The sequence below is a fragment of the Erythrolamprus reginae genome, chromosome 9, assembly GCF_031021105.1.
Source record: "Erythrolamprus reginae isolate rEryReg1 chromosome 9, rEryReg1.hap1, whole genome shotgun sequence".
Classification (NCBI taxonomy): domain Eukaryota; kingdom Metazoa; phylum Chordata; class Lepidosauria; order Squamata; family Dipsadidae; genus Erythrolamprus; species Erythrolamprus reginae.
Genome location: NC_091958.1, coordinates 10,302,984 through 10,320,136, shown reverse-complemented (window position 1 = coordinate 10,320,136; position 17,153 = coordinate 10,302,984). Strand labels below are relative to the sequence as shown.

The 17,153-nt window shown below is 41.1% G+C and overlaps 1 protein-coding gene across 1 annotated transcript in view; it reads left to right on the top strand.

Moving 5' to 3' along the window:
* The window catches only part of LOC139171835 (uncharacterized protein F13E9.13, mitochondrial-like), a 28,877-nt gene extending 12,749 nt beyond the window's left edge, over positions 1-16,128 (top strand). The window contains exons 5-7 of the mRNA XM_070760280.1: positions 10,365-10,515; positions 11,793-11,920; positions 15,549-16,128. Of these exons, the coding sequence (XP_070616381.1) occupies positions 10,365-10,515; positions 11,793-11,920; positions 15,549-15,739 (470 nt within the window). The 3' untranslated portion in view covers positions 15,740-16,128. The remainder of the gene's footprint in view (positions 1-10,364; positions 10,516-11,792; positions 11,921-15,548) is intronic.
* The last annotated feature ends 1,025 nt before the right edge of the window (positions 16,129-17,153 follow it).

Below are 17,153 nucleotides of genomic sequence, written 5' to 3'. Positions count from 1 at the left end.
CCTCCTCTTCCTCTTCTCCCCCTCCTCTTTCTCTTCTTCTTCTTCCTCTCTTCTTTTTCCTTCTCCTTCTCCTCCTCTTCCTCTTCTTTTCCTCCTCTTCCTCCTCTTCCTCCTGTTCTTTTTTCCTCTTTCTCCTTCTCCTTCTCCCCCTCTTCCTCTTCCTCCTCTCCCTCCTCCTCTCCCTCCTCCTCCTCCTCTACCTCTTCTGCTCCTGCTGCTGCTTCTTCTTCTTCTACTTCTCCTCCTCCTCCTCCTCCTCCTCCTCTTCTTCTTCTTCTTCTGCTTCTGCTTCTTCTTCTTCTACTTCTCCTCCTCCTCCTCCTCCTCCTCCTCTTCTTCTTCATCGTCTTCTTCTTCATCATCTTTGTCTTCTTTGTTTTCTTCATCATCTTCTTCCATATACATTGCCAGATGTTGGCGATCCCATTAGTCTCTTAGACTTTGAAGCCATAATGATGTTTTTCTTCCACCAGGACCTTCAAGTGAAACAACTTGCCTTCAGAAGTTGTGGGTGCTTCATCACTGGAGGGGGGGGGGGTGTTGGCGGGGTGGAGATTGTTATGTGTGTTGGGATTAGTCTCTGGACGTCACACGACTTTCGTTGTAAATGACAATTCCCTTGGGTTGACAATGACAATAAAGTATTTATATCTTTAAGCAGAGGCCAGGCAGCCACTTGTCTGAAATGGTTAGTGTCTCCTGCTTGAGCAAGGGGCTGGACTAGAAGACCTCCAAGTTCCCTTATCCACCTCTATTCTTTTTCTGAGTATCTATCATGTGTGTTTTAACTTTACCACTTGGAGGGAGGAAGAGTTGATGGATCTCAAATGATGACGGAAACTTGTGATTTCATAAATACCGCCTGGATTTTTATTTAATTTTTATTTTACTGTGGATTTCCTTAGAGGGCCAAGTTTCCATATGATTCAAACGCTTCCCGTTATGGCTTTTATGGAGCAGTTGCTTGCTTCAAGCATGATACACCAGAGGGACACGAGCAGGGTCGTTTTTCATTTCCTAACCTTTGTTTTTCTACCACTGTGGCCTCTTTTTTATTATTATTATTTCCAGCAAAACAAAAGAAAAATCCATTAAGGAGTGACAGATGGAATAGCTACAAAGTTGTATTTATTATCGCCGTTTGTCGCGTTTCTACCCTCCCTCCTCCTCCTCCTCCTCCTTCTTCTTCCGGAGCCCTTTTTATTTTTCGGCGCAACGAAAGCAATTCACTTAAAATAATATATCAACTTTGTCCCCCCAGAAAGACGCAAGTTGCAACACATTTTGCTGTCTTTTCATGAAATAAATTACGTTATAGCACCAACTTGAGAGCCCCGACTTTCTCTTTGTGATTATTTAATGCTCGTTTTCCCAGCCTCTCTATTCTCCTGATGTTGACATAATTCCTAACATACAAACATAGAAGATTGACGGCAGAAAAAGACCTCATGGTCCATCTACTCTGCCCTTATACTATTTCCTGTATTTTATCTTAGGATGGATGGAGGTTTATCCCAGGCATGTTTAAATTCAATTACTGTGGATTTACCAACCACGTCTGCTGGAAGTTTGTCCCAAGCATCTACTACTCTTTCAGTAAAATAATATCTTCTCATGTTGCTTCTGATCTTTCCCCCAACTAACCTCAGATTGGGCCCCTTGTTCTTGTGTTCACTTTCCTATTAAAAACACTTCCCTCCTGAACCTTATTTAACCCTTTAAAATATTTAAATGTAACTTTACCACCACCACCACCCAAAATAAAAATCAGAGAAAAATCAGCCCTAGGAGCACCCAGTTCAAAGGCCTGGATTATGCCATCAGCTTTCTGATCCCTACTCCTTCTTCCCTCCCGCACACAGCTTTGCACAATTTTCACGCGGGAGTTTTACTGGCAGCAGATTGAAAGCTCAGCGTCAATAAGTCTTACTGGGACATCAAAGGTAGTTTCTTCTTGGTGCATTTCAGAACTGGCCGCAGATAATATTAACATGAATGCTACTAGTAGTGTAATGGAGCTTTTTTCTTCCTTTGAGGATGGAAAACAATGAGGGGAACTGAAGGCATTGGGGTAGTTTTCAACTTGCAACCACAATTAAGCCCAACATTTATCTTGTGAAGTGGAAAAAAAATTGTTGGGTGAATTTGTCCCTGTTTTAACGACTTTTCTTGCCCCTGTTGTTAATAGCAATAGACCTTAGACTTATACTCTGCTTCACAGTGCTTTCCACAGCCCTCTCTAAGCGGTTTACAGAGTCAGCCTATTGCCTCCCAAAATTTTGGGTCCTGATGTTACCCACCTCGGAAGGATGAAGACTGAGTCAAGGCTGGTGAGATTTGAATGGCTAAATTGCAGGCAGAAGAAGTAGCCTGCAGTAATGGACTCTAACCCCTGTGCCACTGTGGGAAGGAAGGAAGGAAGGACAAGGGAAAGAAACAGAGAAAGGAAGAAAAGAAAAAGAAAGAAAGAGAAAAAGAAAAGAAAGAACAATAGCAATAGCACATATGAGGATTAGTTTAGATTAGATTAGATTTATTGGATGTATATGCCGCCCCTCTCCGCAAACTCGGGGCGGCTCACAACAATAATAAAAAACCAGTACATAATAACAAATCCAATGCCCACCAATCTAATTACAATTTAAAATTAGTAATTTCATAAAACAATCCCAATATATATAAAAAACAGACACACAGTCAATCAATCAACAACACAACATGGGCAAGGGGGAGATGTTTTACTTCCCCCATGCCTGATGGCAGAGGTGGGTCTTAAGGAGTTTACGAAAGGCAGGGAGGGTGGGGGCAATCCTAATCTCAGGGGGGAGCTGGTTCCAGAGGGTCGGGGCCCACACAGAGAAGGCTCTTCCCCTGGGTCCCGCCAGACGACATTGTTTAGTCAATGGGACCCGAAGAAGGCCGACTCTGTGGGACCTAACCGGTCGCTGGGATTCGTGCGGCAGAAGGCGGTCCCGAAGATCCCTTCCTTCCTTCCTTCCTTCCTTCCTTCCTTCCTTCCTTCCTTCCTTCCTTCCTTCCTTCCTTCCTTCCTTCCTTCCTTCCTTCCTTCCTTCCTTCCTTCCTTCCTGGCACAGGGGAATCTTTATAACTTGGGATAACAATAAGCAGTTAGAATGCATCATTGTCTACGGAGAGGGGCGGCATACAAATCCAATAAATAATAATAAATAATAAAATAATAATGATTATTGCAGGCTAGCTCTGCCCACAGCCAGGAGTTCGATCCTGACTGGCGCCAGATTGATTCCGCCTTCCATCTTTCCAAGTTCAGTAAAATGAGGACCCAGATTGTTGGGGGCGATATGTTGACTCCGTAAACCATTTAGAGAGGGCTGCAAAGCACTCTAAAGCAGTATATAACTGCTTATTGTTATTCCAAGTTATAAAGATTCCCCTGAAAGCTACTGATGACCCGGTTCTGGAGTTTTGATGTCTGCACACATACTGTACATATACCAGGACAATATGACCGCATTTCATTATAACCTGATATAACCTGTTCAGTGAGGTGGACTTTGGTATGGATCAGTGATGGGCTCCTACAGGTGCGTAGAACCGGTAGAAAAATTTTGAACTTTTTTCCTTTTTTACCCTTCTGGGCTCTGGGTATGTTTTTCCTATCGCAGTAAATGAGGTTGAATGTGTATAATTTTAGAAGAGCTGTGTGTGTGTGTAGATACACATACAGTTTATATAGTAGATGATGTATATTTTTGTGTCCCTGTGTGTAATGTGTATGCACACATATGGCATATATATATATATATATATATATATATATATATATATATATATATATATATGTAGATTGTTCTGAGTTCGGGTTTTGCCCTGTGTAATATTGTGTAATATTACAAAACCCGAACTCAGAACAATCTACATACATATACCCGTGAAAATTTACGAAAACATATATATATATATAATTAAATAGTATATTTTGGATGTTCAGTAATAGGGAAATTGTATCTCTTTGAGGCAAGGAGAGACCAGGCACGCTAACCCAAGCCCTTGACGTGAGTGACATCAAGTTGGCCATCTTTAAGCCAGTCACATGACCTTTAAGCCACCCAGTCACGACATGATCATCAAACAACTCCCACCTGGTCACATGGCCGGCAAGCCACACCCACAAAATAAGCCACACCCACAGTTGGTAGTAAACATTTTTGCAGCCCTTTACTGCTACGGATAGAGTTTTTAGCTCTTGTGCCTTTGTAAAAGGGGAACAATAAATCAATCTTTTTTCACAGGGTTATTAATAGAGCTGATGGAAATATGTTTAGCACTTCAGAAAACGTGCATTTCAAGGCACCATGCCAATAAGACATCCTTTGTCGAACCAATAATTAGACTTTAATTTGCTTTTGGTGTATTTCAGACAGAAAGGATGCGTATTTTAACGAAGCCGACTTTCTTTATGGCTGGAGCATTAATAATAAAAAAATTCTATCCACAGAGCCTTGGCTGTGCTTGGCTGGCACAGTGAATTAAAATTTAAGTATTTCATTTGTACGGTATATGGCGTATGTATAAAAGATGATTAATATTGAGGACATATATTACTTTTATACATTTTTTTAATGTATCTTGATGTTGACTGTGACGGATGAATTGTCTATTATACCTAACATCTGTTCCCTAGTTTTGGCACTACTTTTTCTATTGCATTTTGTTTTCGGAAACGATAATGCCATTTTTTCCCCCTTTAGCGTTGCAGATGATACTTAAACAATTAGGCACTTCAGTCAATAAGCAGAATTGATTAGACAGCAGATACGTCTTCATATTAAAAAGCACTTTATACCTTAGCTGTTTTGTTTTCTCTAATATGTTTTCTCTAATATAATCAGAACTGCAGAAAAAACAATTGCTGCCAACCTGCCTTCCATTGAGGACTTGTATACTGCATGAGTCAAAAAGGGGGCAGTGAAAATATTGACTGACCCCTCGCATCTTGGACATAAACTGTTTCAACTCCTACCCTCAAAATGTCACTGCACACCAAGACAACTAGACACAAGAACTGTTTTTTCCCCAAACGCCATCACTCTGCTAAACAAATACATAATTCCCTCAATGCTATCAAACTATTTACTAAGTCTGCACTACTATTACTACTAGTTTTTTCTCATCATTTCTATCACCCATCTCCTCCCACTAATGACTGTATGACTGTAACTTGTGGCTTGTATCCTTAGGATTTTTATTAATATTGTTTCCTCATTGCTTATTTGACTCCTATAATCATTGTTGTATTTCATGATTCTTGACAAATGTATCTTTTCTCTTATGTACATTGAGAGCATATGCACCAAGACAAATTCCTTGAGTGTCCAATCACACTTGGCCAATAAAATAATTCTATTCTATTCTTCTGATAATTTTTAAAAGACTTAAAAAAGAAACACTCTTCTTTTTTTAAACCTAGGGATGGCTCTTCATATTCATTTACTCTGAATTAAGGTAACTTCTGAATATTTCTCTCCATATTTGTGCAACTTCTAGTATAGGTAAAGTAGTCCTTAACTTACAACAGTTCACTTAGTGACCCTTTAAAGATTAGATTAGATTAGATTAGATTTATTGGATTTATATGCCGCCCCTCTCCGTAGACTCGGGGCGGCTCACAACAATGGTAAACAAAACATAGTAACAAATCTAATATTTTGCAATCTAAATTACAGTTTTAAGTTTAAAAAATCCAAAAGAACCACAATATATAAAAAACAAGCACACGATCGAATCATACACAAAAACTACATGGCCAAGGGGGAGATGTTTCAATTCCCCCATGCCTGATGGCAGAGGTGGGTTTTAAGGAGTTTCCGAAAGGCAAGGAGGGTGGGGGCAATCCTAATCTCTGGGGGGAGCTGGTTCCAGAGGGTCGGAAAAGTAGACTCGCGGCGGCTAACAACAGTAATAAAAAACATATAAATCCAATACTAAACAACTAAAAAAAACCCTTTATTGTAAAACCAAACATCCCTACAAACAAACATAACATGCATAAATTGTAAAGGCCTAGGGGGGGGGGGAAATATCTCAGTTCCCCCATGCCTGACGGCAGAGGTGGGTTTTAAGGAGCTTACGAAAGGTAAGGAGGGTGGGGGCAATTCTAATCTCCGGGGGGAGTTGGTTCCAGAGGGCCGGGGCCGCCACAGAGAAGGCCTTTCCCCTGGACCCCGCCAGACGACATTGTTTTGTTGACGGGACCCGGAGAAGGCCCACTCTGTGGGACCTAACCGGTCACTGGGATTCATGTGGCAGAAGGCGGTCTCGTAGATACCCTGGTCCGGTGCCATGAAGGGCTTTATCGGTGATGACCAACACTTTGAATTGTGCCCGGAAACTGATCGGCAACCAATGCAGACTGCGGAGTGTTGGTGTTACATGGGCGTTTTTGGGAAAGCCCATGATAGCTCTCGCAGCTGCATTCCGCACGATCTAGCTTAGATGACCTCAAAGGTCTCTCCCAGCTCTATTGCGATCCTGAACAAAGTGATCAATCCTACTGCTAGGAAGAGTAGGAACAGGAATAAAGAAATAAGCCCATAAAGGATGGACTGCTGTTATAAAACTGCTGCACTCGCAAGCAGTTTGAAGGACCGCAGATCCCTGCAACCTATTCTCTTTCTTGACTTGAGGGATGCCTATAGGGAATCATTTGTCTTTAAACTCGAATGTTAATACTTTGTCTTTAAACTCAAGTGTTAAACTCACTGGCTTATCTGGAAGTATGTTTCCTCTTGATTTTTCCCCCCTTCTCGTTTCTGAGCTGGAACACGCTGAGCGTTTCTCCTGGGTCTGGAACCGTTGGCCAAGCTGTCTTCCCAACTGTTTCATTATTAACAGGTGTACCATGTGTTTTTCAGCAGTGCATAATTTCTTGCACAGAGTTCCTGATTTAATTAACCACATCTGTTTGAGGCTGCGTAGAATGGTGTGTGTTATTGACTCGCGGACTATTTCTGGCATCGGTAAAGATGCAACTGCGAATGTCTTCTGCTCAGCAGCTTTATTATTTGGATTATCTTCTTGATCATGCTGTAAAGCACTCAGGTCCCGTTTCTTAGAAACACCTTCGTTCTTCCTCCTTCCCTTCTCTGTTTCTTTCCCAGCTGATGTTGTAATTTGCCAGAGTTTGCAGCAACCTAAACAGTATACAAGTAAGCTAGACATACATTTCTAGGATTCGAACCTGGACTGTTTTTGTCTTGCTACACATGCTTTTACCCTCTAAGCCACAGGCTCTCCTCCCTTTTATCACCTGGTGACTTGACAGAAAAACATATACAGCGATACCTCTTCTTACGAACTTAATTCGTTCCGTGACCAGGTTCGTAAGATGAAAAAGTTCGTAAGACGAAGCAATTTTCAACATAGGAATCAATGTAAAAGCAAATAATGCGTGCAACCCCATCCCAAAAGTCACCCTTTTTGCCTTGCGCCGCTGGGAATCCCCACCTCCGGACTTCCGTTGTCAGCCGAAGCGCAGGGATTCGCCTGAGGCTCCCCTCGCTGGGAAACCCCACCTCCAGACTTCCATTGCCAGCCGAAGCACAGGGATTCCCCTGGGGCTCCCCTCATTGGGATTCAAAGCAGCACCGGCAAAAATGAAGGGATTCGGAAGAAGAGGCAAAAAAATCTTTAAGCACCGGGTTCGTATCACGAAAAGTTCGCATGAAGAGGGGTTCGTAAGACGAGGCATCACTGTATATGTTTGATATACACTGCTCAAAAAAATAAAGAGAACACTTAAACAACACAATATAACTCCAAGTAAATCAAACTTCTGTTAAATCAAACTGTCCACTTAGGATGGGACCTGGAGAAGGCCGACTCTGTGGGACCTGACCTGCCACTGGGATACATCCCATAAGTAATCTGGTCCGATGCCATGTAGGGCTTTATAGGCCATGAATTGCGTTTGGAAACCAATTGACAACCAATGCAGCTCGTGGAGTGCTGGAGAGACATAGGCGTATCTCGGGAGGCCCATGACTGAAGTTTCCGAATGTTCTTCAAAGGTAGCCCCATGTAGAGAGTGTTGCAGTAGTCGAACCTTGAGGTGATAAGGACATGACCATCAGGGTGAGGCAATGGCTGTAACTTCGGTCCAGAAGCCACTGTGGCTGAGGCTGTTGTAACCTCAAACCATTGCAAAATAAACAGTCGTAAGTTAAGGGCTACTTGTAATGATGAAGGCACTGGGCTACCAAACTGGGAGACTCTGAGTTTTAGTCCCGCTGGATGACCTTGGGCCAGTCAGACACTGGCGCAGCAGGTAGAGTGCAGTATTGCAGGCCACTGAAGCTGACTGTAGATCTGTAGGTCAGCAGTTCAAATCTCATCACCGGCTCAAGGTTGACTCAGCCCTCCATCCTTCCAAGGTGGGTAAAATGAGGATTGTGGGGGCAATAAGCTGTCTCTGTTAAAAAGTGCTATTGCTAACATGTTGTAAGCTGCCCTGAGTCTAAGGAGAAAAATTGAATAAATAAATAAGTAAATAAATAAATAAACAAACAAACAACTTGCGTTGCCAAGAAAACAGCAGAAACTTGAAGTCACCCTGGCTCAAAACGGATTCAAAAGCACAGTCAATCAATCAATCAATCAATCAATTCATCAATGATCCTAAAGAAGTGATAAACCTTTTTTTGCTGGGCTGCCAAAAGAGTAGCACGTGTGTGCCACACCCGTAATGCAATGCCCGTGTGCATGCACACACAACCCCCCATGCCACCACTGCGCATGCAGGACTCACATGCTCATGCAGGACTCACTGAAGCCGTCGGGGCTGTTTTCACCCTCTCCAGGTTTCAGGAGGCTTTCTGGAAGCCTGGGGAGACTTGAAAAATGGATCAACAGCCCAACCGGAAGTTTGTTTCTGAACTTCTGGTTGGGTTGTTGGATCCATTTGTCACCATCCACAGGGTCCGGGGGGGTTTCTGAAGCCTGGGGAAGGTGAAAATGACCTTCCCACTACCCTCTGGAAGGCCGAAAATCAACTGGTCAGCACGCACATGCGCACTGGAGCTGACATAGGGCAACACCTCTGCGTGCCACAGGTTCGCAGAGACTTTCCTAAAGTTTCCAGTAATCAAATGAGACTTCTGGACCTACAGTATACCAAAGCCTCCTTTTCTTTGAAACTTCACAGTAATGTGTTGTGCTAAAGAGCAACTTTTTAACAAAGTAAAACAGCAAACCGTTGTTCATCCAAGCTGCTAAAGAGGAGCCTCAGATGCATTCCTGAAAAAAAAATCTTGTGTTATAAAATATCCCTGGTTTCATGGTCAACTCTTTTCAGTTTGTATCCTAGAAACACAACCTACTGCCATTTGTTGTGTAAAGGTCTTTCTTTTGGGATGTTCTTTTAAAATTACATGCAGAATTGCGGGGTTATCATATGCATTGCTAAAATATGTGGTGAGAGATGCAAGGAGAGGAAGAGGAGAAGGAGGAAATAGAAGGAGAAGGAGGAGGAATAATAATAATAATTAATTAATTAATTGATACTTTATTGTCATGGTATGTGACAATAATGTAAAGAAGAAGATGAGGAGGAGGAGGAGGAGGAGAAGTAGGGAAGGAAGGAGAGGAAGAGGAGGAGAAATAATAATGTTAATTAATTAATTGATAAATACTTTATTGTATGTGACAATAATAGAATAGAATAGAATAGAATGTTATTGGCCAAGTGTGATTGGACACACAAGGAATTTGTCTTGGTGCAGATGCTCTCAGCGTACATAAAAGAAAAAGATACATTTGTCAAGAATCATGTGGTACAACACTTAATGATTGTCATATAGGGGTCAAATAAGCAATGAGGAAACAATCAATATTAATAAAAATCTTAAGGATACAAGCAACAAGTTACAGTCATGCAGTCATAATGTGAAGAAGAAAAAGAAAAGGAAGAGGAGGAGGAGGAGAAGTGGGAGAGGAAGGGGAGGAGCAATAATAATGATAATTAATTAATTGATAAATACTTTATTGTCATTGCATGTGGCAATAATGTGAAGAAGAAAAAGAAGAGGAGGAGGAGAAGTGGGGGAGGAAGGGGAGAGGAGAAGAAGAGAAAACAAGAAGAGGAAGAACGAGAAAAAGAAGAAGAATGCGGACAAGAAAGAAGAGGAAGATTGAACTGACATTTGAGTCCCACCACATCTTTATCTTGTGTTTAGCTTGCAAAACACCCCACTGGTCTTTCTAACATAACCTATTTTGTTTTGGGCATCATCTGGGAAACGTAATTAGACATAATTGGGGACCAAGCAGAATTAATTAGCTTTATCAACAGCACTGATTATTTATTTGTTTATTGCTATTTCTAGGTACAGACTTTGTTCGAGTGGAAGGCTTCGTGTTCTCTCATGTGGCTGACGAAGGGATTCTGAACGCTTGCGCCGGGAACTTGCTAAGATACCGCAAGCAAATCGGGGCGGAACACATCCAGGTTTTTGCTGATATTAAAAAGAAGCACAGGTAATTGGGATCCCTTCTGCAAAAACAATACGCCTTATACTGTATTCTGGGTGGTGTGGTTTCAATTTCTAAAGTCTTTTAAATGTTCCTTTTTAAAATTTATTTTATCATTATCATTTTATTATTTTATCTGCAACCCAACAAGACCGATACAGACTTCAGAGGATAATCAGAACTGCAGAAAAAACAATGGCTGCCAATTTGCCTTCCACTGAAGACCTGTATACTGCAGGAGTCAAAAAGAGGGCTGTGAAAATATTTACTGACCCCTTGCATCCTGGACATCAACTGTTTCAACTCCTACCCTCAAAACATCACTACAGAGCACTGCACACCAAGACAACTAGACACAAGAACAGTTTCTTCCCTACTAAACAAATAATTTTCTCAAACCTTTTACTAAGTCTGCACTACTATTATTTATTTATTTTATTTATTTATTTTGTCCAACACACAATGAGGGTTTTAGTGGGTATATATCTATATACACATAGTAAAATACATGATGAAGGTTATAGAGGAGATACTCATAGTAAAATATATCTAAGAAATAATAGAAAAGAAGGTATAGTAATAGAACATATCAATGAAAGAATAGAAGAAGAGATATAGGAATAGAAGAAAGGTATAGGAGATATAGGAGAGCAATAGGACAGGGGACGGAAGGCACTCTAGTGCACTTGTACTTGCCCCTTACTGACCTCTTAGGAATCTGAATAGGTCAACCGTAGATAATCTAAGGGTAAAGTGTTGGGGGTTTGGGGATGACACTATGGAATCTGGTAATGAGTTCCATGCTTCGACAACTCGGTTACTGAAGTCATATTTTTTACAGTCAAGTTTGGAGCGGTTAATATTAAGTTTAAATCTGTTGTGTGCTCTTGTGTTGTTGTGGTTGAAGCTGAAGTAGTCGCCGACAGGCAGGACGTTGCAGCATATGATCTTGTGGGCAATACTTAGATCTTGTTTAAGGCGTCTTAGTTCTAAACTTTCTAGGCCCAGGATTGAAAGTCTACGCTCTATTTCGAGTGGAGGAGTGAAGGGCTCTTCTGGTGAAGTATCTTTGGACATTTTCAAGGGTGTTAATGTCTGAGATGCGATATGGGTTCCAAACAGATGAGCTGTATTCGAGAATGGGTCTGGCAAAAGTTTTGTAAGCTCTGGTATGGTGTTGTTTCTGTTTGCATTTGTCCCTGATTTATCAAATCAAGGAAATGATAGTGAATTGATGTAAGAAAGACATAATAAGTAAAGACTGAATCCGTGTTCTTCCCCAGCGCTCATGCACTGACAGCTGACGTCACGGTGGCGGAAACTGCAAAGGCTGCTGAATTCTTTCTTGCTGATGGGGTTGTGTTGACTGGAATTGCAACTGGATCAGAGACAGACCCCAAAGAACTAGAAGGTAAGAAGTGCAAAGACCACATAGAGGGATTCCATTGGTTGGGTGGTGGTTGGGTGGTTATTTATTCTATGAGGACATTTCTATGTCACCTGCTTCAAAGGACACTGCTCTGGTAGTTATTCTTTATTTTATTTTTATTTATTTATTTGCCAAAACGTCTACAAGATAATAGGTATGGTATGGTAAGCTCATTTAAATACAAATATTATTAGTACATTTTATGGCCATAACCAGTTGGGGCAGCTGTGTTAGTTTTGAATGCTTGAACTTAATTTGAAGTACATAACTGTATAATAGAGTATATATATTTCTCATTTTTTTAATTAAATAAAAAGGGGGGAAATAGAAAGGTTTAATTACTGATAATAGCTGTAAGGCATTAATAACGTTGCTATTCATAATTTTTTCAAAACCGTCTTGTGAAAGGTTTTGACTTAATAAAAACATTAAAGTGTAGAAGGTGGAAAATAGCATATAAAGTTCGGAAATAGATGCTCAGTTAGGAAAAACAACATCTTCATGTTGCTCCAGCAACAGCATTTAAACATCAATGGATCAAGTTCAATTAGAGGTTCATTGTATTTGTTTATTTTTCTTTTGAAATAGTTGAGAAAGGGATAGTAGATATATAAGGGAAATGCTTGTTTGAGGACAGGGATAGAGATAGAAATAGAGACGGAGATGGAGATGGAGATAGAGATAGGTACATGCGTGGATGGATGGATGGAGAAAAGAGATAGATGGATATAGGTAAGTAGGTAGCTAGGAGAGATGCATGTGCATATGAGTATACAAAGAAAGAGAGATGGAGATACATAGATAGATAGATAGATAGATAGATAGATAGATAGATAGATAGGTAGATAGATATGGATGGAGAGGGAATGGATAGATAAGAGAGAGATACAGATAAGAGATAAGAGAGAGATACACAGAGAAAGAGAAAGATAGGTAAGTAGATATAGGGATGGAGAGAGAAAATGGATATATAGAAATTAGATGATGGATGGATGGATGGATGGATAGAGAGAGAAAGAGAGATAGATAGATAGATAGATAGATAGATAGATAGATAGATAGATACCATAGATGGGTACCATAGATACTGTAGATACCATAGATCAGTGATGGCAACCTATGGCACGGATGCCACAGGTGGCACGTGGAGCCATATCTGCTGGCACACCAGCTGTTGCCCTAGCTCAACTCCAACATGCTTGTGTGTGCTGGCCAGATGTTTTTTGCCTCGAAACAGAGGCTGTGGGAGAACATTTTTTTTGGCTTCTTTGGTATTCTATCAGAATACCTTCGGGACCGTCTTCTGCCACACGAATCCCAGCGACCGATTAGGTCCCACAGAGTTGGCCTTCTCCGTGTCCCGTCGGCCAAACACTGTCGTCTGGCAGGCCTCAGGGGAAGAGCCTCCTCTGTGGCGGCCCCGACCCTCTGGAATCAACTCCCCCCAGAGATTAGAACTGCCGTCACCCTCTTTGCCTTTTGAAAACTCCTTAAAACCCTCTTTGCTGCCAGGCATGGGGAAATTGATTTCCCTCGGCCGCCCTGTTCTATGTATGGTTTGTTTGGGTTGTATGAGTGTTTTTTTTAAATTAAGGGTTTTTAAGTGTTTTGTTTTTAATCATTGGATTTGTATTGTGTATTGTTGTTGTGAGCCACTCCGAGTCTTCGGAGGAGGGCGGCATACAAATCTAATAAATAATAATAATAATAATAATAATAATAATAATAATAATAATAATAAATAATAATAGACTCTGTGCAGACTCTGTAAAGAAACAGATGAAACAATCGATCACATACTCAGCTGCTGCAAAAAGATCGCACAGACTGACTACAAGCATAGACATGATGCCGTGGCACAGATGATCCACTGGAACTTGTGCCAGAACTACCATTTACCAGTGGCAAAGAACTGGTGGGATCATAAGCCCGAAGAAGAAAGTATGGATCATTGACATCGCAATCCCAGGGGACGGCAGAATTGAGGAGAAGCAGCTAGAGAAATTAGTGAAATACGAAGATCTAAAAATCGAGCTGCAACGACTCTGGCACAAGCCCGTGAAAGTGGTCCCAGTGGTACTTGGCACACTGGATGCAGTGCCAAAGGATCTCAGCGGACATTTGAAAACCATCGGAACTGACAAAATCTCCATCTGTCAATTGCAAAAGGCCACTTTACTGGGATCGGCAAACATAATTCGCCGCTACATCACTCAGTCCTAGGTGCTTGGGAAGCGCCCGACTGGTGATGAAATACGAAATCCAGCATAGTGATCTCGTTTGCTGTGTTGTACTGACATAATAATAATAATAATAATAATAATAATAATAATAATAATAATATTTATTTATTTATTAGATTTGTATGCCGCCCCTCTCCGCAGACGACTACTACTACTACTACTTCTTCTTCTTCTATTATTATTATTATTATTATTATTATTATTATTATTATTATTATTATCCTTTCCCTGCCACTCCCACCAAGCCGCACCCACAGAACTGGTGAGGGGGGGGGAATCGAATTTTACCCCTTCTCACACACACACACACACACACAAACAAACAAACAAAGACACACACCTGCCTGAGGCCATTCATTGTTTCTTCAGCAACAAGAATGATCTCACAAGCAACCAAAATATATGAAACCCTAAACGCTGCAATTCCATACAATGAAAATAGATCAGAGAGGGCTTATTGGGCCAGGGTTTTTTCAGAAAAGGAAAGAAAGGAAGGGCCATGTAATCGTTCTACGCGAGCAAATTGATCCTGACTCTGCCTTTAGAATTCCTGCAGCTGCTTAAGCGTGGACCGTTTGGGTTCCTTTCATCATCTAACCGAATAAGCCCATTGAGCTGCTTACGCCCGATGGGCTTTTTTTGATCTCCGTGCTTGTCTTCTTTGAGAGCTGCGTTGTGAAAAGGGGCGAGATTATATTATCTCGTTTCCAGCATGGCTAATGCTGTTTTTGGCACTAGACACAGGGCAGGAGAGTCAACGCACCCGGGCTGTTCTTGGTGGTTTTGCTGGAGACGGTAAAACGTTAATAAAATAACGTGAAAGTGCAGCCTTTTCATTTGCAGTTTAAGTGACAGCACTCTCTCTCTCTCTTTCTCTCTCTCCCTCCATCTCTCTCCATCTCTCTCTCTCTCCTTCCCTCCCTCCCTCTTTCTCTCTCCCCCTCCCTCTTTCTCTCTCCCTCTCCCTCTTTTTCTCTCCCTCCCTCCCTTTCTCTTACTCTCTCTTTCCCCCTCCCCCTTTCTTTCCCTCCCTCCCTCTTTCTCTCCCTCCCTCCCTCTTTCTCTCTCTCTCCTTCTCCATCTTTTTCTCTCCCTCTCCCTCTCAATACTAGAGTTATTCCTTGGTATAAGAAGAGGATGTTAAGAAACGGAGCAGGGGGGTCCAACCTTGGCAACTTTTAAGACTTCTGGACTTCAGCTCCCAGAATTCCCCATCCAGCTGTGTAATTCTGGGAGTTGAGGTCCAAAAATCTTAAAGTTGCCTAGTGTTGGATGCTCCTGATGTAGAATCGTCATAACTTCAGCTAGTCTGCCTCACAAGTTTCATTCTCAGTTGTATTATGAATCTTCTTATTTGCTTTCTCTAGAAGTCAGATCTGCGGTGAAGATTCCAGTACTGGTCGGGTCTGGGGTGACTTTGGATAATGTGAAGGACTACTTAAGTGCAAATGCCTTGATCATTGGTTCCTATTTCAAGAAGGAAGGCCATTGGGCAAATGGCATCGATCTCGATCGTGTGAAGAGGTTTATGGATTATATTGGCCAAGTAAGAGTGTAAATGTGTTCGCTTCTGCTGTGAGTTTACAACCAAAGCACAAACTGCACCAGATATTTTAACCTTGCAATTTCCCAAGACTTTTTATAATTAAGATAGAGGATTTAAAAAAAAAAAATTCAAAATCACTCCCCTGTTTTAGATGGGACACTGGAGGAAAAATATATAGGGAGAACGGTCCTGAAAAATATTATAAGAGTAGATCACATGAAAAACTGATTAAAATTGCTGTGTCCATATAACAATAAATCCTCAGTCTTTATAATCCAATTGGAAGGAAAAATACTTAGATTATTTTTACATTTGATAATTTGCATTTAAAATTATTGTGTAAATTTGAGTCATCCGTGTACATAATAAAATGAAGAGATATTTTTCAGATTATCAGTAAACCTGGAGACTGAACTCCGATTTTGTCTGTTACATCCTTGTGAAAAATCAAGTTGCACTGTACAGTACCTTAAATTGGGAATCCACTGATCGACTGCCGAACAATTCGAGATCAGACAGATTACGGGTGTGTCCTTGGCAGAGTTATAGTTATTGCAAGAGGTAAATCAGAAAAGAAAACATTTGTGCATGTCATTCCAAGGAATTGAACCTGAATCCATGACTTCTAGCTCGTGATATAAGCATCCCAACATCATCAACCAAAATGTATGGTTAATCTCTTTTCTCTCCTAGTTGGAAGCCATGACTGTAAGTCTCTGGAGTGTTGTTGTTTTTTTGTCAATGTGTACTGGTAAATCCTTGATTTATAACCACAAATTTGAACTGGCGCTTCCATTACTAAGAGATGCAATTGTTCAATGAGTTGAATCTGATTTTACAACTTTTTTCTCTCTTTGGGTCACTAAGCAATTTTACTACCACACGTAGTAAAATTGGGGTGGGCGTGGCTTATTTTGTGGGTGTGGCTTGCTGACCATGTGACCAGGTGGGAGTGGCTTGATTATCATGTGACCGAGGGGTGGCTTAAAGGTCATGTAACTGGCTTAAAGGTGGCCAACTTGACGTCACTCACGTTAAGGGTTTGGGTTAAGGTGCCTGGCCTCTTGTCGCCTCAAAGAGATACAATTTCCCTCTCTATTTACTATTACTGAACATCCAAAATATACTATTTAATTCTATGTATATATGCCATATGTGTACATACATATTACACACAGGCACACAAAAATATACATTATCTACTATATAAACACACACACACAGGCATTTACTGCGATAGGAAAAACATACCCAGAGCCCAGAAGGGAAAAAAAGAAAAAAATTCAAATTTTTTCTACTGGTTCTGTGTATCAGACCTTACCCATAGGAGCCCATCACTGTTGTAGTCAAAGGTGAATTGCTACCAGTTCGGACCAGTTTGCCTGAACCGGTAATAAAATGATACCAGTTCAGGGCAAAGAAAGAA